The 25,357-nt window shown below is 42.2% G+C and overlaps 1 protein-coding gene across 1 annotated transcript in view; it reads right to left on the bottom strand.

Annotated features, from left to right (window-relative positions):
• The window catches only part of LOC139689939 (probable E3 ubiquitin-protein ligase HECTD2), an 89,294-nt gene that overhangs the window by 43,398 nt on the left and 20,539 nt on the right, over positions 1-25,357 (bottom strand). The window contains exons 3-4 of the mRNA XM_071587088.1: positions 13,487-13,843; positions 9,019-9,209 (exon numbers count right to left, since the gene is read on the bottom strand). Coding sequence (XP_071443189.1) covers positions 9,019-9,209; positions 13,487-13,843 — 548 coding nt within the window. The remainder of the gene's footprint in view (positions 1-9,018; positions 9,210-13,486; positions 13,844-25,357) is intronic.

Genomic DNA, 25,357 nt, shown 5'->3' with positions numbered 1-25,357 from the left:
AGGAGAGGTAGCAGTGATTAATTAAATCTGAAAGGATGAGAGGAAAAGCTCGCACCACACTCTGGAACGTCTACACTTAGTCACAATTCCGCACAACACGACCATTCTCATGGCCACGATAGACGTTACATCTCTGTGCACCTCCATTCCCCACAAAGATGGCTTAAAATCTCTGAAACATTACCTATCCCTACGATCCACACCACACACCCCATCCACATATTTCCTCGTCGAATTGAGCCAAATCGTTCTCATCAAAAATGCTCTTCAATTCAACGACAAAATATATTTACAAATAAAAGGCACTGCAATGGGCACGCGTATGGCTCCTGCATACGCCAATCTTTTGATTGGTAAAAATAGATGATGTGGAGCTATTTGCTGTTAAAGAAATAATCTCAAGGAAGAAGATCCTAAGGCCAATAAAAATAATTACGAAGAACTCCTATACCGGTATTTCGGTCACCAGGTGACCATCAACTGGGAGAAAATCAATTGGGGGCTTGAACTTGGAGGAAGAATATGCACCAGGCACTGTCCAAAGTCAAGTGTTGACTTTGGACAGTGCCTGGTGTACATTCTTCCTCCAAGTTCAAGTTCCCATTTGATTTTCTCCCAGTTGATGGTCACCTGGTGACCGAAATACCGGTATAGGAGTTCTTCGTAATTATTTTTATTGGCCTTAGGATCTTCTTCCTTGAGATTATTTTTTTGATTGGTAAACTAGAACATGACTTTCTGAGACAACAAACCCTCAAATCATTCTTCTGGGCCCGCTATATCAATGGTATTTTCCTCCTTTGGTCCCACGGACGCGAAACTTTATCCTCTTTCATTTCGTCTCTCAGCTCCTACTCCTCGGTATCTTTCACTTCTTCTATATCCGACTCAAATATCACTTTCCTAGATATCGACATTCACCTCCAAAACAATATGTTTTACACCTCATTCCACATTAAACCAACCAATAAGCAACAGTATCTTCATTTTTACAGCTGCCATCCACCTCATACAAAGCGCTCCATCCCATTCTCACTCTCTATCCGTGGCTTCCGTCTCTGCAACAACACCCCCTCCCAACAGAAATACTTGGACCAGCTGCATGACTCTCGCAGAAAATGTGGGTGCCCTGAAAAACTACTGAACTGAAAATCCTCAAACCGTCAACCCAATACACTCCCCTCCCAATTCCAAACCGCCCAAATAACCCTAATCTTATCGCCACTTTCTTCCCCGGAACACACAAAATTATACATCTAATCCGTGACCACTTCCGAATTATTAATAACACTCAGTCCACATTACTTTTATTCCCACACTGTCCCTCTGCTTCGTTTAAACGCCCGTCGAACTTGCGAGAAATCTTCAAGTCCACAAATCCAACTGCAAGCAACCCCGTCTTTCCCCCGCCCCTATCCGCTCCTTGAAACCGCCCACGCTGCAAATGCTGTCATCTTTTAAGACCCTCCCCATCACTCAGTACCAACTCCCAACCACTCGCCACCTATACCTCAAAAAATATTACATATCGCCTTTCCTGTAACTTCTTCCCTGCCTTCTACGTTGGCGAATGCACGACCGCACTTTCCCTCCGCATGAATAACCACCGATATTCCACCAAATCTCCCACCTTCCTCAATTATCCCATCCCTACTCACACTGCTTCCCACAATCAATCTTTTGATGACTGCTTCTCCGTTTCGGTGATTGAAATCCTTCCCAAATCTGCTAGTATAATAGAGGTGAGAACCCGCGAGATGGCGCATATTTGGGTGGCCCGGCCATTTAAACCGCCCGGGCTGAACCAAGCCCACTGAAGGCATCATATGGCTTCCCTTACATCCCCATCATCCCTTACCTCTCCTTCCCTCACCTTTCCCCCGTACCTGTCCTCTCCGCTCTTCCCCGAGAACGCCATTCTGAAGACGACGGCCGAGCCGTCGAAACGTCAAAACAACGTATTGTGTGTCCTCTCTTTGTGTCTCTATGGTCTGAAAATCTACATATATGTTGAAATATATATATATATATATATATATATATAAAACCATAAACACAGTAATAAACCCTAAGGTCGGTCTGGTAGGTGAAGGTAGAGTTCACCTAGTGCTAAGCCCGACGGTGTATGAAATTCACACATCAGCACAGTAATAAGGGGGTCCAGTTCCTTTCCCTGTGCCTGATATGGTTTCCTAGGAAGACCTGTACCCGAAAAAAACACAGCTTGGGTGGAGCAGAGGGTGTCCAAAGAGGTGCCCGGGAATCGAACCCGGGGCCTCAGGTCAGTTTTCTCTCTCTGGACTACCAATAAACTGGAACTGGAATTTCCCTACCCATGAAAGCTCCATAATTCATGTGCTGTAGTTACTATCCTCTTTCGTGAAAAAGTATTTTTTTCTTCTTGACTGCCAACATATCCCTGGGGTATTTAAAAGAGTCCTCGCCATGTTACTCCTTCCAAGTCTTTTGGGAATCAAACCTTTCCTTGTCGTACGGATTTGTCTTTCTTTATACTTCTTATTCCATTTCCCTGATATACTGCCCCTTATTTCTGGGTCTTTTGCTACTCTTTTGTAATTGTCTGACGTGCTCTTTGTTGCTCGCTTGCCAGATTTATAGTATACTTGAATTCGGATGAAAGTTGTTTAACATTTGAGCGGAGAGACTGGCAGAGGACCCGGGTTTTTGAGGCCCAGCCGGTTGCTGAGCCCGGATAAATAATAAGCAGAATTTTGATTCCGCGCATCCGGGGTTTAGAAAAAGCTGTTTCGACAGCAGTGCTTTAATTCATCCATTTACAGCGAATTTAACTTTTCGAACGTGACGTAGAATACTACATCTCGTTTTTGACGAGTTGGCTCGCTTGTAGACGTCAGCATTCGATGCAATTATCTTACCGTACTGGATTTCTACGCAATAAAAGAGTCATCCGGGCTGGGTTCCTTTGATTCACGGATAAATTCAGTGATTCACAAGTCATAAGCCGTGCGAAAGTCTAATATGAATGTCGGGAGAAGTCTAAAATAAACTAACTCAATCGAGATCTCTTGCCCCCAGATGACACTTTCCGCTGTAGATCCGTCGTAGACAATTGACGCTTGCTGTGGTAACGCGGAAAAATTTCCAGTGTTACTTTTCACTGAAATTTTTTTAATTTAATGAATCATTTGCCGAATGCTAACAGAATGGAATTTGTCGTCTTAAGCAGAGTACTCAGGGAGCCGTTTAACACGTTGTTTAAATTTTCAAAGTTTTTTTTTCCAATATTTTTCACCTCGATTGGTGTGTTAATTCATGGCCTGGATTTCTTTTGTGAAATTTGCCCCACGCATAAGAGATGAGGGGGTGAAATGATGTCGCCTCTCTCTCCTACCCTCCGCTAATGGCTCGGCGATTTCCCGTCGTTTCAGTCCTTACGCTTCTCTGCTCTTATCCCATCTCGCCTGTCGAGAGAGGAGATGTGCGCACGGAGCTTGAAATTCAGATTATTTTGAAGTCTCTCTGCCTCATTTAAGATCCCATTAATGATGTTCCCGCGGCTTTCAAGTGCCCCCGTGTTGCTTCTATTCCGTCGCCTTTTCTCGCAGCCACTGACAAACGAAAAGAAACGATTATTGATTTCATTGCTTTGCGCAAGAGGTGGGGGGGAAGGGGTTTTCCGCGTCATATTTTCTGTGTCCAGCGACCTACTGCCATTGTGACCGTTTCCCTTCCTTTATTTAGCTTTTACCGTCGAGTTGTCATCCCGGGTGCGCCTCGTTCCTCCGTCATTGAAACATATTTCACCTCCGCGCGATGGTTTACCTCGGCGCCTGAAAAAGATGTTCCACGCCCAACATTACTTCGTGGAAGTGGAAACCTTCAAGAAATAAATCCCACGAACGAAGATACAGGTTTTTTAGACGATAAATAATATGTCTGTGATCCCCATAGCACTCGTATTCGTGGCGTAGGGATGCCATGAAGGAGATATTGGATAGGTGGCCACCAATTACACTTTTGACAAATACATGTGAGGTACTCTGCAATAAGACTCCCGATATTCCTTTGAAGACTGGAGAAGTGGATTTTGCATTCTCAGAGGTTGAAATGCGGGTCCCGTGAGCGGGAAGGATCTCGGCAAATCTGAATACCTGTCGGTACCTCGTCTCTTCCATCAGCGGGAAATTTGGGCGGTCGAAAGGTTTTTTAGTTATTACATGAGGCTACTAATGAAAATGTGATTTTGTCAAAAATGACTGCATGAATCAGGTTAGCTGGGCTAAATCAGGCTAAAAGAGATTGATTTCAAGAAATCAAGCTAGAATTTTTTTATGACCCTTTTACGATGCCTTTAGGCAACCTTCCCTTCGCTTCTTTGAAACCCCTTGGACTATAGCGTGAGTGGGGTAATCATTCGCTTAAAGTCGTCGTCATGTTCCGTAGTTCATGAGAGAGCTTTAATAATAATTAATGGCCAGAAAGAAGTTGCAACAAGAGCGTCCTTGAATTTTTAATCAGGCTCGGGAGTACTCAAAATTGCATTGCGGAACGCATTCAACTTTGTTATTCCCATCTCATCAGGGGATTTCTCATTCGGCTGTTTGCGTATGTATTGATCTGTTCGAGCTGTTAGCTTAAGCATGCAATGGCTGCAAGCCGACTTGACATATCGGTGAGTCTTGGAGAAGTTCGGAGATGCGTCATTAATGCATGACTCTGCGGGAGTTACCTCAGCCGACAGTCAACCAAGGGCGTTCCGAGTAGACAGGATTGCTCCAGCAAAAAATATTTTTTACGATAAATGGACGTAACACAGTTACTAATTCAACTGTCATCAATGTTTATGAGGAAAAAAATTAACTTCAAGATGAATAGTTATTATTTAATGGGAAAATTATAATGATAATATGTTATCAAAATTGTATTTTCAATTATCCATGATGGGCTCCTTTTACCACATCAAGCTTGAAGGTGTGGACCTTAATTTGTATGTTTTTTTAAATTTTCAATCTACGATAAGGCGTACGTGATATTATTTTAAAATAGGTTTTTAGCATCAATGTCGGGATAAAAGGGAGCGCCAATCAAACAAGCTGGAAGCTCTGACGTAATATTTGATGTCTATATAACAATAAACTGAATCAATCCTCAAACAAATGAAAACCGCTTTTATTCTGAAGCTGCTACTACCATATCGTATTTCTATTCTTTCGAACATGCAGCTTACGGAATTGACTGCCACCACATTCTCGTTAGCTACCGAGGGAATATCCCTGCGCTTTAAGGGCGAGCCAAGAGAGAAAGTCTCCTGTTATTGATCGAGTTTTTTCTAAGGGTGGACAATTTAGTTTTATAATGGAGATAACTTGACTTAGTGAGATATAACCCATGTTGTGAAAGTTCAAGAGCCCAAATCCTGCACTCAGCTGTCAGAAACCGTTTTACAAACTATATTAGAGCTTATGGTAGAGCGTGTAGTTTTTGGATGCATTGAGAAAAAAATTAAAACGTGCAAACCTTTCCGTTATAATTTAAATCCTTACGCTTTGGTTGTGGACGCTATGTAGATACGAGAGTGGTCCTATAAGTACCCGGCCTGACCTTGAGATGGCTGGAGTCGTTTGAAAAATATCAATCTATTAGAAAGTACGCAATCTATAAAGAATACATTCCAAGCTTGAAGACGCTAGTTTGTTTAGTAGTTAATGTTTGGCAGCCATCAATAGCGAACGTTTTCAATGAATTTGTGTTTAAATGGAGAAAGCTGGTCATCGTTACGTGATACAATACTTTTATTTGAAAGGCCTCGGCCCAACCAATATAAAAGCTGAACTGGATTATACTCTGGGTCAGTCTGCTCCTTCGTTTAGTACCGTAAAATATTGGGTAAGCCCAATATTAGTAGAGTTAAAACGAGGCCGTACGAGCCGTTAAGACGAGCATCGCATTGGTCGACCAAATGAGGTGACAACTCTAGAAACGGTGAAGAAATTCAACTAAGTGATCCTGGATGATCGTCCACTGAAAGTGATCTAGCGAGCTAGCAGGCATAGTAAGAATTTAAAAAATGGTGGTACATCGCAAATTAACTGGAAATTTGGACATGAGAAAGCTGTGTGCAAGATGGATGCCGCGTTTGCTCACACTCGAGCCAAACCAATGTCGTGAAGATGTTTCAAATGAGTGTTCAGCAAAGTTTCACGGCAACAAAGCAGAAATTTTGCGCCGTTTCATAGCCATGGATGAAACATAGGTCCATGAGTTCACACCCGAGACAGAAGAACAATAAAAACAATGGATTCGATAGGGAGAACCGGTTCCAAAGAAGGCGAAGACCGTTTCATCTGCAGGCGTCGGCTTTTTGGGATGCGTGTGGCGTAATTTCCATTGACTATCTTGAAAAAGGAAAAAATATCAACGGCGAGTATTATGCAAACTTATTGCAACGCTTGAGCAAAGAAATCAAGCAAAAGCGGCCGCATTTGGCTGAGAAGAAGGTGTTGTTTAATCAACACAATGCGCAATCTCACAAATTCGTTATTATAATCGCCAAAATTCATGAGTTAAAGTTTAAGTTGCAACCTCACGTACCCTATTCATCAGATTTAGCCCCCTCGGATTATTTTCTGTTCGCAAACTTGAAGAAATGGCTCAGTGGTCACAGATTTTCCAACCGTGAAGAAATGATGTCGGCAGTTGATGGCTATTTTGAGGAGCAAGACCGTTCTTATCATACAAAATGGTATCGAGCTTATTGAACATCGTTGGAAAAAGTTTATAGAGCTGAAAGGAGATTATGTTGAACACTATTTTCATTTTTTCCAAAAGTTTTGTTTTTTCTTTGTTGGGTCGGGTACTTCTGGGATTACCCTCGTATATACATTTTTGCAAAACATATTTCGGCCTCAGCTTAGTTTGAGGGGGATAATTTTGTTTATTCCTTTACTCTCCCTCGCTCAAGTGAACCTAACCCTCTCGGGAGAATTCCAGTTGTCTTTCTGGAGTCACAAAAGGAATTAGATGAAAGGCCGTTTCCGCAAGTGATGCCCGTGGAGTTTCATTTTGGATTTGTCGATTTCGAGTCCGCTGCCGAAGTAACTCACTGGACCTGGCAGAGCCCAAATTTATTTTATATTGAAAACATACGACGAAAAAAATATTAGTGAAATAGTTAAATGATGCCAAGAATATTAAATTTTTTATTGTTACAAAAATACGCTTACTGATAATGCTGCCTGATTACAGTGCCGGATGAGTAAAAAATATAACGCGGCTTCTGGTTTAGAATATTTATTTTATGCCTCTTAAAAATATGATATAGAAGAAGGAAAATTATTTCTTAATTTATACACTCTGAAGTTAGGTTTCGTATTTTCCTGTGAGGTTGCCCAGTAGTATTATTCAAAACGTCTAGTAATTTTATCGTCCCAATAATTCAGCAAAGGCACTGCCCAGACAAGGGCGAGGGCCCATTTGCAATGAATGTTTGCGTGGAAATCGTTCAACTGTCTTTTTACCTTTTTTCCGGAGGAAAAAGTAAATTTTTGAATCGTAAATACTTTTTTGTTGTGTTTTCAGCGAGAATAAAATGACACGAGAATAGCTTATTCTCATTTTCAATGCCTCGTAGACGCTCATACCTTAAAGAACTCCGTAAATGTCCGAATATATGAGATACTTAAAGCTGCGTTTACCGAGTACTTATCTACTTGATATCCGAAATTCGTTTCCTTAAAGCCATCATTGCTTTACTGTTCGTATGGAATTGTTATCCAATCTTTTCGTATGCTGGTCTGCATAACTGCAGAGTATCGGTGGACAGGATCAATGCTGGATCAGTGCAATAGTGTGACATTCACTGACACTGTATTTCCTGGTCTATGTACACAAATGCTATAGTTAAATTACGTAGGGTCTGATGGTTATTAAATCACAGCTGTACGCTTCCTCGATTGTCTTTTGCGAACCGGTCCGAAGGGTTTGCGGAGACCATAGGTGTGGCATCGTTGACATATAACAAGGATATTCGGGGACTCTCAGGCCGATGAAAATTCTAGCTAAAATTGGATAACCCTATAAAAGATTTCGGCACCCTCTTAGTTTAAAGATGCCTTTTATTCATAAATCAAGAGCAAACCAAGATAAATGCTATTGATTTCGGGATATGTAGTTTCAAACAGAACTATTATTTCCCGTTAACATATTTTTCCATATTTTTTGTCCACATTTTTTTCCGGCGGGACATACTATGTTTGTACGTATCATGTAAGATAGTTAATTAAATGGAGTGATTTGAAGGTCTGGTGTCATTCTAGTGTAATTGTAAATGGATATCGGTAGAATTTTAAAACTTAATATGACTTTTATGTACAATCCATAGATCGAACGTGTTTAATAAGTACTTTGAGTTAGCATTTCAATTGTTTTACTCGCTCAGTCTTTATTTTGCTTTTTTTGCATGTGTAGTTCATTGGAACTCGACGAAGGGGTAATCGCGCGAAGGGAATGAAACGGACAAGCGGAAATCGACTTTTTGACGCGCATTTACCTGCATGACTGGCGTCGCCTGAAGAGCGTTTCGCCCACCCTTTAAATGCTTCGGTCCGCATAGTTTTTGAATGAAATGCACGTGGGCTGGAATGGACCGAGGCTTCCACGTGACTTTTACTGAATGGATGTATGCTCCTCATTGAAGAATTAATCAAATGTGATTCTCATTTTAAGGTTTGGCATATTTTCTTGGCAGTAGTAGAACTTTTTAAGTCATTCACGCATTAAATTCTGCCCCCACGTTTCTCCGTCAACCGTTTAGCGATCGCATTGCATTGCTTTTCGGTCCTGATGAGCCCCATCGCGATGCATCGGGCCCTTAGGCAGGGCGTCCTAGGATACCCGTTCACGATAACATGGCAATGCTTTTGACGCCGGCAACTGGTGAATTTCGCGGTGCTTTCACCGTGACCGCGATTCTTTCAAAGGTCGCTTGTCCTCAATTCGGGTCGGACTCCATTCGGACAGCTGAAATGAAAAACTCACAGGAATCGTTCCCTCGTCTGTCCTTTCTTAGGGTAGTGGTGGCTCCTCCTCCGGTGCCCTCGCGACGACCTCTCGCCCCCGTCGCCTGCCTGCGAGGCGACCCCGTGGGCAGTCCGCGCTTCGCTGGAGGTCGAGTCATAGGTGTCCGCGACGGGCGATGGCCCAAGCGTCACCAACCTGCCGTCCGCGTTCTGAAAATTTCGGTTACTTAAAAAAGAATATGCGGCTTGCTCATATTTAGAGTTTAAATGCGCGTTCATTGGTAACAGGGCTGAACTTAAATTATGGTTGTGGAGCTCCTGGCATTCTTACGGAACCTCCGCATCGCTCCTCATGATTGAGGTAGGTGTGCGTTTATCCTATGCTCACGATTCCTCGGGACGGATGCAGCTATCGCATGTGCTTCTTAAGTCAACTCATGTACGCATTCTTGAAATGAGGACAAAAATACATTATAGCACGTGTTGTCAGTCAGTGTCCATTTTCATTGACACCGTCACACCTGTACTTATTTTGTTTTAATTATACGTCGAAATTTAATTACTAAGTCATAGATGGATGCCATCTATGTTACATTTTTTAAATCTCTTTTGACTCTAACTTAACTGAGTTTTCGTTTGAAAAAATAGTTACTGCACGCATAAACTCTTTCCTCACCAGAAGATGCGTTTTTGAAAAAATACTCGTTTTTCCTTTTTCATGACTTCATCCACACTATTTTCAAGGGTGCAAAGATTAAATAACTAACAACTAGTAGTGATAGCAGCCCGCCAAAGAGAATACCTGTATCAAGGTATTATTAACGTTGCAACGCTTCCCGTTGGTGAGGCCGCGTTCATCCGTTATGCGAATCGATTGGCGCCGAGAGGCGCGACTGAAGCATAAACTGAATATTTCAAATCTTTTTGTCAACTGGACGTTTCAATGACGATCGACCTTATGACACATGTAGTGATAAATTAGAGATAAATCGATAGACCAGGTTTAATTTCATTGTTCGACTGGGAAATTACGAAGTGAAAGTGAACGTAGTCAAGGGTAGAGCCGCGGGGTTGCATCTAAAGGGGGCGGGGGGAGATCATTAATTTAAATTTGAAAATAAATTAATTGACATTCTCTTCTTTAGTCAATTGTAAATCAGAAAAAGGACACTCATGATTTATTAGCAACAACTTTGGCAGTTTGTACACGCATCATGCACTGTACGAGTTGAATGGTAAGAAAAAGAGGATCTTAAGAAAGAGACGGTTGAGTAGCCTGGCAAGGGAATTTTTATACCGAAAGACTCTTGATCTCAATATTTGATTATGCTGCTATCGAACAAAGGTAATAACAACATTATTGATTTAAGGAGACGATCACCTCTCATGGCATGAAACGAGCATCCTCATCATTAGGGATAAGATTTAAAGGTTTGGTGCGTTTGATAAAGGATAGCGCGAGTCGTCACGGGGTAGGAGAGCCCTCTTGATTGAATCCATCCAGCAATCGGTCCATTCATTCACTCGCGCTATTTTGCACCAATTTTCAACATTTTTGTAAACGTTTCTATGTTAGTTTCGTATTTTAAGTATTCCCAATGCTGATAATATGAAAATCGATATAAAAATACTGACCCTTAGGTGAACAAGTTTGCCTGCGGATGAGGACATCATGAGTTAGTTGGGTTGAGGAGTTGCAAGAGTTAGAAGGATTACGATTAGCAAGTATTGTAAGCTATTGAAAAATTTATCAAAAGCTTACAAATTCTAAAATATAATTTTATTAGATACCTTTCCCGTTTAACGTGCGGGGATTCTCACTTCTCGCCTGGCTGTCTGGATTCATGTTTCCATATGGGCATTATGTACGTATTACACCCCACGCGAAATATTGTCATGCAGCGCATGGCGGAAGAATCCTCGCATGAAGACGAAGATACTGCAAATAATGCAACATTGCAATGCGACAACTTTAAAGGTACTTAGATAAAGATCATGCGTGGGCCATTCAATAAGTCCTTAGAAAAAGCTAGAGATGGCGCTCTTGGTATCCGCAAAGGTTTTTCTCAATTGCACCTGTTGAGCGATAAGTCAAGAAAAACTTCCTCATTTGGAAAGAAATGCATTCTCTTCCATAAAAAAAATGTACACCTGCCCAGTCTAAATGGTGAACATTATGGAATTAAAGTTGTAATTATTACAACATCCACCATATTCACTAGATTTGGCCCACGGTGACTTTTTTATTTCCAAACTTAAAAAAATGGATCGGCGTATGACAATTCATGTGCTGAGGACCTTCCGAAATCCCACTTATTGGACGGCTTAAAAATTTTGGTTAAAACTCTGGGAAAAGTGATTCAAAAGGAAATTCATCCAAAAGGAGATTATTTTGAAAATTAAAAATAACCTAACCGAAATAAGTGGCTTTTCTATTTTTCGCTGAGGACTTATTGAAAACCCTACGCACGTAGATACGCATAGACATCCACACGAGACCTCGCAAGTCTCGGAGAGGTCGCGTAGTGGGGGGGGGTGTTAGGGCACTAGTCGATAAGGATGAGCTTGTGTTCTTTTATAAATGTATTCGGACACACACACAAACTTGTACTAACACATGTGATACTCTCCTTGTACGTTGAAAATTGGACGAATAATATTAATTGCGCTCAATAATTTTGAGCGGTGCCTTCGTAGGAAATGATGATTGCTAAAAAATATTAAAATAGGGTATTTACGTAATAAAGGCGATTAAAAATAAATGTGTGCCCACTCAAGTCACCTTTGGGATCGGCGGAAGCATTTCGTTCGTTGGTCCACAAAAGGCGTTGCTCCCGTACGCTGAATATGTACTTCTATTTGTGGTTCTCTGGAGAGGTCTTTGCGAATTTTCGACTTGAAAAACGTCATTGCTATCCTGTGTATTGGTTCCAGAAACATCCTGTAACATGAGGATAAAGTCAGTCGCTAGGGAATAAACAAATGTGGTAATTATTTAAAATTTGCTTCAATTTTCACAAATGTTCACTTAAGATGCTCCTTGAATTACCCTCCTCGGGTAATTTCCTCTTTTATGGATTAGTATGGAGTCAGTACCTTGCATCAGTTTGCAATTGCCGTGCAAATTGTTTATGTTAAGAACACTCCCTCCTGCGTTATGATTGTTTTTAAAATAATTTGATATCGGAAAACAAGTACTTAGTTATTCCACATAAATTTTATCAAATACGACCCAGGTTTCGAATAACAAAGTCATCATCAGGTCGCTAGAGAATAAAAACCGGATGATGACTAGGTAAGTCTAAACCAAGGTCGTGTTTGATAAAATATATATGTGGAATAACTAAGTACTTGTTTTCCGATATGGATCGCTTCCACAAAGTGACGCCTCAATCCATTCTATTTAATAACTTGATAGTCTAATGTTTTCAACCAGATACCACATTATACTTACTTCCGGTGTAGGATTTAAGTTTGGCGTCAACGCGCCCCATGCGATCGCCCGCTCTTCCAAACACATTCACGCTCCATACATGCGTAGAGTGCGTAGCTCCTCGCTCGGAGTGCTGAAAACACTCCTGAAGAATATGATTCTCTAGCAAGCCAATTTAAGGGTGAAAATGTGGTATATAGGTACGAACATTGATCTGATATAAAAATACAATTTGAGGAAAAGAGAAAAATAAAATTCATTCACGGTGATAAATGTAGGTACGAAATTCATACTCGTACTGTGTAATTTTAATTCACTTATCTTGAACCATTGGCATCAATACAGGTATTCGTGCTTTGCATAGGTACCCATTCTATATATTTCTTAATTTTAAATGTTGGTATCCCTTTTTCATTGCACCAAGTGCAGGAAATAAAGAAAAAACACCAGGAATCTAACCTTGTGATATACTGATAGGTAGGATTGCAGCAATGGCATATGACTCATTACAAGCCCTTTGGTACTCGAATCCACGCTTTCAGGGCTGAAAGAGGAAGGTGGTATGCAATAATGAAATTCCTAGCGTCATTTAGATACCCTTAGGATAAACAAACCTGGGCTAGTTAAATAATAATCTCTCCCAATTGAGCAGCGGGACTCGGTCGCTCACTAGCAGCGGTTGGGCCAACCTCATCTGCTAGTGCACTGACCATTTTGGAAGGTATCGCCGCTGGCGCTGGTGATTCAAGCCCAAAAAGGCGCGCGTCCGGCGGGGAAGGCGGCGGCTGAATTTCGAGGATACTCGCCACCTTGATTTGATGGCGTGGGTGGCCCTCGCATTTTATCCTTCAACTTGTCCGACTCCTCGCGGCCGTATCCCGTCTACGCGCCCACACGACTGATTGCATAATACGCGAGTCCGCCATTGATTTTATTCTGACGCCATTGGAGGCCTGATCAAACGCGCGAGCCATACTGGAAGCCACATTCCTGGATCGGGGTCAGTACTGATAAACTAAGGGTCTATTTTCCATGCAGGGGCGGTTGCACTCACGATGAGGGGCAATCGAACGGCCGCCTCCCTCGCCTCCGCACCTCCGCCGTTCGACGTCGATGCCACTCTGTGCGCACCCCGGGTCCCCACTGGGGGCGAGGCGTCCCCCTCGTGCAGGTAGAAGTGGTGGTGATGGTGGTGATGGTGCACCGTGACTCCGCCGTCCGGCTGTGGCATCCCCGCGCCCCCGTGACCCCCCTCGAGCATTCCGCCTCGGACCACGGCGGCGTCCCCCGGCGTCGTCACTCCCCGTCCCTCGCACGCATCCGCCGCGCTGAAGTCAACGGACGCGCCTTCCTCGCCGACTGGTCGCCTGCTACACTGCCTGCCGTCAGCTGCAGTTCTAAGTTCCGAAAGCTGGGGATTAAATAAGATCAATCTTGAGTAGTGTGTTCATCCTTTTTGTCACGTAATCGCCAATTAAACTCGTCCACATCATGTTTGTACGGGGATCTGACTCCGTCCGTTGGAGCATGATTGAGGGCATGTTGTCGAGGCTAGAGTAACTGTAAGGTATCCCGAGCGCCATGCAATTAGGTATTCCCTTTGTACTATTGGGGACGTTGATCAGTTAATTCATATGAAGCAATGCTTTAAGACCCAGTTTCATTCTATTTCAACAGCTAATGCTTTAAGATACAGTATATGTTGGCTCTTTGAGCGCCTCCGGTGGCCAGTGGGCCTCTTGGGATCCCGATAAGCCCTTGGCTCGTCATCAGGTTTCTTAGGGGCTGAACCACCAGACTTGACGCGATGCCCATGCTCGAGACGGGACTCGAACCCGCGACCTCTGGATAGCAAGCGAGTGCATGACCCACCTGCCAACTCGGGCGGCTAAATAAATACGAGAGTCCCGTCGAAAGATATTTAGGGATACATTTTCAAACTCTCTGTTTACCGCGTTCGCTTTTGCTTGAGAAAATGCCGTTGAATTTTGGACAGATTGCATGCTAAAAACATAACGGGATATTAACATTTTAATGGATTAAAGTCGCGATTTCCGATCAAAATATTACTTTTCATGGCTCATTGGTCCCACGAATTGAAGTAGGTGGCTCTGCAACAGATGGGGCGTGAATCAGAGTTGTAATTGTTGAGAATAGTAAAAGCAACATTCTGTATTTTAATAAACGATGTCATTCCAGCTCCAGCCCTCGTTTTGTTTGCTTTATCGCGGTAACAGTTTGTTTGAACGAGATCATTTGGTCTTGAGAAAGATGGGCATTATTATTTATTGGAATTTTTGTTGGAAAGTGATCGTGGAAATATTTATTGATTCCTTCTAACCAAACGGAGCGAGTCCATTTGGAGCCGTATGTGAACAGGCACCTTTCACGGATATTCGTAATCTTCTTAAAAGAGTTCCAAGACTAAAGCAATGATGAGTTTGGCTTCCTTTGACTTATACTTGTGGCGGCGGTTGAGGCTTTCATTTATTTCGATCGTTGAATAATCACGATAGTGGGATTTAACTAATTTCCAGGGTCTTCGCAACATGACATGCGCCAATCATGGTACAGCGAATAGTGCAATTCGCTGCAGTATGAGTGGCGCATCGACATTGTTCTTCGTTGACGGGATGTAGAGAGACTTATAGTATAATTTGGATGGGGGCGTATTCGGAACTGCGGAATATCCCCACCGGGCAAAGTGTAAGGCGAAGGGTTTGGCTGGAATTGACAGGCACCGCCTTCTCGCTGATGATGACCTTGAAACCACATCTTATATCACAAACGGTACATTTCCGACCCAGCATGATGGATCTTAAACATGATTTACCCACTGAACTGATCTAAATTTTAAAGTTGTACCATTGATGACGTAAGTTCATCCATTGGAAAATCGTAATTGGCGCAAGTGCACTCAATTTGCCCAAACACACTCCGGTGTATTCGCTTTCCAAAGTCCACTAACCGCACAGCACCTTGCCTTGACGGCGAGGTGAGAGTGGCATTTTTCAAGAAATGCGCAGTACAATGCACGTTACAATATTACTCATTTATTGACTATATGTAATAGGTGACCTGCATTCAAAGCCTCACCTCAATTATCTGGAGCTTTTTTTAGACTTTTGTGTAAAACAATCTGCGGATAAGAGTAAAGGAGTCCGCACGAACCAGCTTTGCAATTGCCTTCTTTCGAAAGAATAAATGCTCATCATTTTGATTTGCCACTCATTCGCCGTCCATCACGAATAATTTCCCGCACGGAATTTCCGCCCAGCGCGTGCATTATTGGAAAGGAGCCAGAAATGCGATTTGCGTACTGAGCACGCACGATTGTTGATAATCTGTGTTCGTCGACATGCCTCTTGATCACGGCCGCGGTCGAAGTGCACAGGACGTCAACTTGAGAAGCACTTGCGCGCGGGGCTATCGTATGAATCGCCATCTCCCACCTTATCATTTCCCCAGTATTAAAAAGAATTAGCCTACGAGGTCTTCAACCTTGAAACTAGCACGAAAGACATTACAATGAGTACATGCACACATTAAGTTTAGAATGTTTATATTTATAGAAGCTGAGACAGTACGTAATAAACTCTGTATAACATGGACATGTAGATATATATATATATATATATATATATATATATATATATATATATATATATATATATATATATATATATATACTCACAAATATCATAAGATTTTTGCTAAAGCTCTCAATAGAATAGCCGACTGAAATAAAATCAATTGAGTGCAGCGTACGACGAAGAATGAGGGCCTCCTCGGATACACGTCCGAAACGCAAAGAAATCTGCACGAATGCTCACAGGTACCTTGTCCTCCGCCCCGAAGCCTACGTTCCCCCTCCGATCTTCATCGATGCTCAGTCGCACTGACCTCCTGATCCGCCACAACCACATGTGTGTGTGTTATGTCCCTCTGCCGTGCGTCGGCCTGCCCTCCGCGCGAGGCGGGCGGAACGCCAAGGCTCCCGCTTCGCCACCCTTTCATGAAAGGCTCAAGTCGCCCACCCGAGCCGATAACACCCCGAAGGACTGACTCCCTCCTTCGCACCCGCCATACGACGGAGTTTGCGCCGTCCCTTCTCTGCCCTTCCCCCCACGTCCTTCGCCTTATACCTCTCTCTCTACCTTTGATGCCCTTTTCCACCTCTCTCTCTCTCTGTTTTTCTCCCCAATCCCTTATCAGCTTTTTCCTCGCATAACAAAACAACGCTGGCTTCATTTTGACTCTCATTCCCAACTCCCTCTCACGCGAATAAAAATACGGCGTTTGCATTTACGAGCGTCCCGAATATTTCGCCAGCATCAAATAAATCATACGTAACTTCCACTACTGCTGCAGTTTCATTTTGTCCTTTGCAATACCACCTCAGTAGTTCGGGGGAAGGAGTAGACGGGTCCCCACGGCGGGAAACGGGGAAAGGATAAAGGCAATGGTGGTGAGGGTCAATTACAGTTTGGAGTCATTATTTCTTGATTTGTCGAAATTATTGAGGAAATATTAATTCTGTAAATGCTTTTACATTTTTCGAAGCCTCCTTTCGACAAATCTCTTGATTTTGAGTAGTTTTTAGAGGAAAAGTGTTATGATTCTGAGATCCGTTCACTAGTTCTTATCCAGTTTTTTCTTGACCCCGTGGGAGTTTTGAGATTTTGCAGGAATTTTTATCGCACAGGAATAATTGATGTCATAAGAAACACTCTGGTTATTGTGCAAAAGGTTTTAGTAGCTAAGCGCTTCCTTAAAAATGTGCAAGCCAAACACTTCGATACTAAACATCCTCCTCTCCTGCCACGTATCATAGAACAGTTATTCCTACGGTTAAGTCATAGGATATACAAATTTTGCGTCCCCAATTATTTCCATGCAGTGTTTAATATGACTCGTAACTTTTTCAATTCTGAATGAATCTCTTCAAGGAAGCATTGTCCCCCCTTGAGTTATTTAGAGGATGTCATGTTAATAGGTAATAGTTTTAGGGGAATAGATTCATCCTGTCTTTTATTGATAATAGGGTTTTGAGCTCTATTCCATTTCAATAAAATTTAATAACATTATAAAATAACATTTTTGCATTGCTTTATTGTTACCTATTTCACTAAAAAGTATTACCATCATTATTGTGCCTTATAAACTGGCTTTTTCCATGTCACTGTAGAATTTGCTGCGTTGCATTCTGTTTAAGTAAGTTATGCGTGAACTTTTTACAGCGAGCCAAATATGAAATGGCATGATGGTGCTTCCTACTCACTAATCTTACCATATCAATCTTGATTTTATTCCGGGGCAAGGCGTGCAGTAAAACATATATGGCAGGAAAACGGCTGACGCAGGACCCGCATATACACAACACCTATGACTGACTCCATTTCTTGCGCAACACCGAATGACATTGGAAAAGTACTCTCGTGACTATTCCCTCTCTGCATTAGACCACGTGAACATTGCTGCTCTGCTTTTCCTCTCATCATTGGATCGATTTGACTGTACAAAGTAATTTGAGCCCTCCAGGAGTTTTATGGATGAGCCGAAATAGCGTTTCACGACAAGTTTCAACGAAGAGTATTTAAGTTACTAATATCGTGCATTACTTTATGCATCTATTCACTAAGTTTCAAGTTATTAGGACCTGCTAGAGTCTTACGACGAATTCCCAATTATTCTGCTTTTTTAAAATCGTTAAAGTTTTAAAGTTTCAGCCTTAATCCTCACAAGGATTGTGTGCCCGCCTCTTTGTGAGAAAACACTTCTTCTGTTCGTGGAAATTTGTAGCTGTGGCCAAGATTCCTATTTTAGCAAGGCAATAAATATTAATCTACCATTTTTCACCAATCTGATACACTAATTTAAAGGCAATCTTCAGCATTCGTTTTGGTTTCCAGACATGCCATGGTTGAATTCGATGACTTTGGTTTGAGAGCAGGAATGGCAACCACTTCGTCGGCAACAAACTGTTGGGCACCGCTCCGGAGTCCACGGTGGGCTTCAGGAAAAGGGTTCTCATCCGAAACCAACCTTCTACTTGGTTGGGCTCCATCCCGAGGAACGGGGCTCAGGGTTCGAGGGCGAAAAGGTCTCGGTGTGGGTTCCATGAAGCAACGAGTGTGGTCCTAGCTCCGAACCGCCTCCATAAGCGCCCCTAGGACCACTTGACTTGAGGTAATGTCATTGACATTACCTCAAGTCTCATATTTAGAACAGCTAATATTATTTGATTTTGCTGAAATTTAAATGTGTGGATTTTATTTTCTTATTGATTGATGTTTAGTGTTTAACGTGAAAAAAGGTAAAATATGAACTCATTGAACGCCAGAAAAACTTTATAAATACATAGTTACGGTTCCATTATTCCGTCCTACTCAGTGAATTAGCCAAACGCAGCGAAGCGAAGTCGAAGTTATCGGGATGGGTCTAAGGTAATACATTTAGCGTTGTGTGCTTTAATTTGTGACACATGCGTTAAGCATCGAGCCTGAAAAATATATTTTATGAGTGGTAAACTGATTTTCTACTTAATTTGATGGTAAAATCTCCCTAAAATTATTTATCTCTCCAGGTTTATCAAGAACAAACTTTAGCTAAATATATGTATTTATTTTTGGTTAGTTTAGTACATAGGCTACTCATAAACACAAGTGTGTTTATGAGTAACATTCCGCATCTGCTATAGTTGATAATATTGACTGTGGCAGTGTCCAAGTTAATAATGCTTTCTCGCGCAAATGTTATTCGACTCTCAAGTATATGAGAAGGAAATACTATATTAGAAATGTGGCCAGTGGCCGTTCTAAAATGGATGGTATAACCTGTTGAACTTATGAGATAGAATTCTTCCCGTTCCTTGCGTGAAAATTTGTAAATCATTAAACCATTCGAATAAATCGAACTCGTATGATTGGGAGAGCTACCTGCAGTTCTTTCATAGCTGTTTATTGAAGCTGTGCGTTTGATGGCGGTGCTCACTGTAGAAGTTACAGACAGCCAAGAATGATTCAAATTAACGAAGAATGTTTATTAAGTTACAGATTTAAAAAAAAATTGAAGTGTTAATATTAATAATGAAAATAATATTGTATGATTATATGATAAATGACATTGAAAGAGCAACTCCAGATATTTTAGGTTTATGCGAGGTGAGATGGAAGGATAGCGGGGATTACTGGAGTGATCAGTATAGAATAATATACAGCGGCGGGGACGAGAGCCAACGAGGGGTTGCCATAGTATTAAATGAAGATGTAGGTAGAAGCGTAGTCAACATAGAACAGGAAACGGATAGAATATTACTAGTTGAAACAAAAGCAGAACCGACGAACTTGGTCATTATTCAGGTATACATGCCACTGAGCAGCCATAAGGAGGAAGAGGTCGATAGGCTATATGATCAGAGCACATAATCGAGTGTGTTGCAGCAGGAAAACATTTGATAGGGGTGGGGGATTGGAATGCGACGGTAAAGAAGTAGGGGACTACGGTTTAGGCACTAGAAATGACCCTGGGGAGAAAGCAATTGAGCTCTGTAGGAGACGGGGGTTAGTCGACACCAACCCTTAGTTAATCTACATCTACGAGGGCGGTTCAATAAGTACCCGTGTTAGAAATGAAGAAACCATTTTTTCATAAATATTTTACTATTTTTCTACTAAGTCCCCTTTTAGAAAGATACACTTCTCCCAACGTTCCGGCCATTTTTTAACACCTACAAAAAATTGGATTTGTCGAACTCTCCAAAATACGCCTCTGTCTCGGCAATAACTTCCTCGTTTGAGCTAAATTTTTCCCGCGAGCCATTTCTTCATGTTAGGGAATAAGAAAAAGTTGCAGGGAGCCAGATCGGGTGAATACGGGGGGTGCGGCAGCAATTCATAACGGAGTCCATGCAGTTCATGAAGTTGACAGCCGGATCAGCTTGTTGCCCACCGTGAGCAATCGCGGCACCCATCGGGCCGACAATTTTTTCATCGCCAACTTTTCATGTAAAATATTAATTGCCGTTCCGGTCGACACACCCACGGTCTCTGCTACTTCGCGCACTTTCGTTCGTCGATCAGCGAGAATCATGGCGTGGAGTTTTTGAATGATTCCCTCGGTAACCACGTCTGCCGGGCGTCCTGGTCGCTCCTCATCAAAAACAGATGTTCGCCCACATTTAAATTTCTTGAACCAATATCTAACTATGGTCATGGATGGCGAAGTGTCCCCATTAACAGCATCCAACTTTGCTTTTATCTCCTCGCATTTCTTCCCATCCAACAACAAAAAGCGAATTACCGAACGATATTGCTCTTTTTCCATATTAGCGTAAATCACGAAACACGTCTAACTCGAATGGCTGCCAAATCCAAACTAACCTTTAAATCAGTCTGAAATTTGTTTCGCCGTCGTTTGATAGATTGCAGCACACGATGATAACATAAACTTCCCTCAGGAACGCCCTTCGTTGTCAAACACGGGTACTTATTGAACCGCCCTCGTACATAATACCCCGCAAGCTGCCGCGAGGGCGTGTGGCGGCGGGTGTTAGGTCACCACCCGTAAAAAGGAACACAACCATATACAAAAGAAACACATACATTCAAAGCTATACCCACAGTGGCATATACATTCATGCAAACATCCTTTCATTCGACACGCATGCAAATACATATACTATCATCTAACAAACAATGGCAGCTTAGGATGCAGTAAGAAATTTCTTCAATAACGTGCAATTAGAAATGTAGGAAAGTTTAATTCCACTACCACAGGGGCATGCAGCATAAAAGGGTCTCTTCCCCAAGGACACAGGTGGGGAATGTGACCCAACGCTGCAGGTAGCGGGAGGGTCCCCCCACGGAGAGAAATGAGGGACATCTTAAAAAGATATAAGGCAGAGCAAACAATGCTATAGAGAGCTCTAAGCACGCTGATGTGGGTGGCAAGTGGAATTTTTGCAATGAACAACCCTAGAGTGGCTATCCCGTATTGTCCGTGGGAAGAAGGAGTCCTTGACTCTGATAGTTCCGGCATCTATTTCCCGAATTTTATATACATGATCCCTCCCCGGACTACAACCTTGATGTGATGGAAGGGCTTGTGCGTTCCGATGACCCCTAGAGCTGTGCTGGCGGGAGAAATAATGATTGCTCTTGATAGGGTCACCCATGCCAGATAGGTCGAAGGTTAGGAGCCAGACGAAAGGTAGTCCACGCAGCGTCTGTCCCTCAGTGAGGCAGCTGCAATGGCGTCTGACCCCAGAGGGGAAGCCAGTAAGTGATGGTACCACGTTAAAAACACTACTGAGGAAGGCAACGGGAAACCACCTCAATTATCATTCCCAAGATTTAAATGATGAACAAAGCGAAGATTTTGAGTCCTGGTAACTACGGGGCTCGGCCCAATCGGCCGTGTGTCGTGCCCGGCAGCGGGGGAGGCAAGGCTTCCGCGGTCGTCATCCCACGAAACACTTGTAAGGGAAAATCGGCAGCAGGGGGACAGAAGACGCAGGGGAAGAAGACCACTTTAGTTAGAATAGGAACGTGGAATGTTAGAACAATGATAAGGACAGGGAAAATGGAGAATATTAAGCCAGAGATGGAAAGGGGAAATATAGATATTTTAGGTCTATGCGAGGTGAGATAGAAGGATAGCGGGGATTACTGGAGTGATCAGTATAGAATAATATACAGCGGCGGGAACGAGAGCCAACGAGGGGTTGCCATAGTATTAATGAAGAGGTAGGAAGAAGCGTACTCAACATACAGCAGGTAATGGATAGATTATTACCAATAGAGATAAAAGCAGAACCAACGAACTTGGTCATTATTCAGGTATACATGTCACCGAGCCTACTGAGGAAGAGGTCGATAGGATATACGATTAGTTAGAGACATAATCGCGCTTTTCCCGCGCATTGCTGCGGGAAAATATTTGATAGTGATGGGGGATTGGAATGCGACGGTAGGCGAAGGAAGCGATGGTTATGAGGTGGAGGACTGCGGTTTAGGCGCGAGGAATGACCGCGGTGAGAAACCAGTTGAGTTCTGTAGGAGACAGGGCTTAGTAATCACCAACACTTGGTTTATACACCACCGAAGACGCAGGTGTTCATGGAAAATGCCAAGTGACTCAGAAAGGTATCAGCTAGATTATATTCTGGTTAGACACAGGTTTAGGAACAGTATGATAAATTCGCACGGCTTCCCGGGAGCGGATGCAGACTCTGACCGCAACTTAGTTGTTATGAAATGTAGCGCCCGTTTCAAAAAGATAAGGCAGGGATGGCGGGTTAGAAAATGGAATGTAGAAGCAATAAATGGTATAAAAAGGAAGGAGTACAAAAAGGCGGTAGAGGAAATCATGGAGGATAGTAAAGAGCGAAGTACTATCGAAGAAAAATGAGAAAGTATCAAGAAAGGGTTGTCTAAAGCTGCAAAAGACACTATTGGAACCGTTAACGCTAAAAGGACTAGGAAACCATGGATCACGGATGAGATGATTACAAAGACGGATGAGCGGAGAAAATGGAAGAATGTAAATACACAGTTAGGCAAAATGAAGTACAAAGAATTAAACAATAAATTGAGGCGGGCAACAAATAAAGCAAAAGAAGCATGGTGGAAGACGCAGAACGAGGATAAGGAAAGTCTGCAGAGGAAGGGTGAAATCGGTGCGCTGTGCAGCAAAGAAAAATCTTTATCGGGAAGTAAGAAAGGGAGATTATTATTAACAGTTAGAGATAAGGTGGGTAAGGTAATAGTTGACACAGGAAAGATGCAATATAGACGGAAGGAGTATATAGAACTGTATTGTAAAGAACTTCGGCCAACAAAGTTAGACGTAGAAAAGGAACATGACGTAGAGGAAGATAGCTTAAGTCCAGGCACACTCGAAGATGAGATAGAAAGGGCAATAAGGGAGATTCAACTAAATAAGGCCGTGGGGGTGGATAACATTACTTTGGAGCCACTTGTTTTTGGACCCGGGGATTTGTTGGGTTTAATATCATTGAGCAATTTGAGAATTCCTTGTTCGTGTACTGTTATTGTTGCCATTGCTTCAGTATGTATTGTTTCTTGGAGATACGCGGTGGTAACGTCTTTCGTGAAAACGCTTCTGAAGAATGTCTCTGGAACGTTAGCTTTTCCCTCACTGTCAGTATGAATGATATTGTTATAATCCCTTAAGCAAGCCACGGTTTGCAAGCCATGGGAGTAATCCCATTTACTTCCCTAACATTTGACCAGAAACCTTTGGGGTCAGTGTCCAAATACTCGCACAGTACTTTACGTTTAAAGTCTTTTATGGCGCTACGTAATCGTGTTTTGGTTTCAATTTTAGAGGATCTATATGTGTCCCATAATTGTTTATTCTCAGGGGATGATGTGTTCACGCCTACCCTCTTTACCCTAGAGTGTAGCATTCTCGGCTTTCGAAGGGCTATTCTAACGTCTTTATTGTACCACCTGGGGTCGCGATTTGCTTTAACGTAGTTTATAAGGATGGAATCTATGATGCCTTTTTGCATAATATTGACAAATTCTGTCCAAGTTTCTTCACCGTTAACATGAATTAAGCGGGTTTTGAACTCGGGTAGTGAAGAGTTTAGTTCTTTGGCAAAAGTTTCAAAGTCTGCTTTATGGTAATTATTTATTGTCCTTTTTGGTTTAACAATCTTTTTTATTTCTATGTCCAAGTGGATATTAACTTCTTTATGGTCACTCAAGCCCTCGTCAGTTGATACAGTCATAATACGCTCCGGTGTGTTTGTAAGAAATAGGTGCAATGTGTTCTTTCCACGGGTGGGCATGCGTACTGCTTGATGGAAGAAGTTTCATTGAACCTATTTAAATAAGGAATAACAAGATTCGCGGTCGCGGGTCTGAGATTTAACGCTATTGCTGCCCCAATCGATACCAGGGAGGTTAAAGTCGCCACCAATTATGTTGATGCCGTTATTATTTTTACGTGTAAAATTGTAAATTTGTTCATTTAGGGTACGAAATGTTAAAAATTCTAGGCCTGGAGGTCTATAGAAAAAACATCAGTTAATGTTGGGTTGATTAGATCGCAGTAAGGTACACCAAACACTTTCTATTAAATTATTTTCAAGCACCAATGACCTGCTTTAAACTTTTACTTATGCTTAATTACTTTTCACGGCCACGAAAACTCCTCCGGGTCTTGTACTTCTACCGTGTCGGTAAACTGTGGCATCTATTCGTAAAATTTCTTGGTCGTTTATATCATAGCACAGCCAACTCTCCTTGTCTAATACTATATCGGCGGAATAACTTTGGAATATGTCCTCGAGATCCGCTGTTTTTTGAGGCTTCTGCAAATTAGTACAAGGATAGAAAGATTATTTTTATTTTGAATAATGCCAATAGGCATAGAAACAGAATTTGACGTAGATTAAGATAATTTAGGTCCAGGCATACTAGACAATGAGATAGAAAGGGCATAGAGGGAGATGCAATCAAATAAGACCGTGGGAGTAGAAAACATTCCTGCGGAACTGTTGAAATGTTTAGGCAAATGTAGGAGGAAGGAACTATATGGACTAATTTGTGAGGAAGGAATCTTGCCGGAAGACTCTGTGAGATAAGTGCTAGTTCCTAGTCTGATAAAGGTAAAGGCTACATCATGTGAGGACTACAGAACAATAAGTTTGATTTCCCACGCAGCTAAAGTTGGTCTCAAGGTAATCAACAAAAGGATAGAGAGTAGGGTAAATGATTACTTACGGGATGATCAGTTTGGGTTTAGGGAGGGGAGAGGTACGCGTAATGTCATTGCAGTAATGAGATTATTAATCGAGAGGAATATAGAACACAACCAGGAGGTAATTCGTAGATTTCGAACAGGTGTTTGATGGAGTGAATTGGGAAAACTAATGAGTATATTGAAAAAAATA

Source organism: Hetaerina americana, unplaced genomic scaffold (assembly GCF_022747635.1).
Source record: "Hetaerina americana unplaced genomic scaffold, ioHetAmer1.1.p SCAF_29, whole genome shotgun sequence".
Lineage (NCBI taxonomy): Eukaryota > Metazoa > Arthropoda > Insecta > Odonata > Calopterygidae > Hetaerina > Hetaerina americana.
This window is presented reverse-complemented; position numbering and strand designations above follow the sequence as displayed.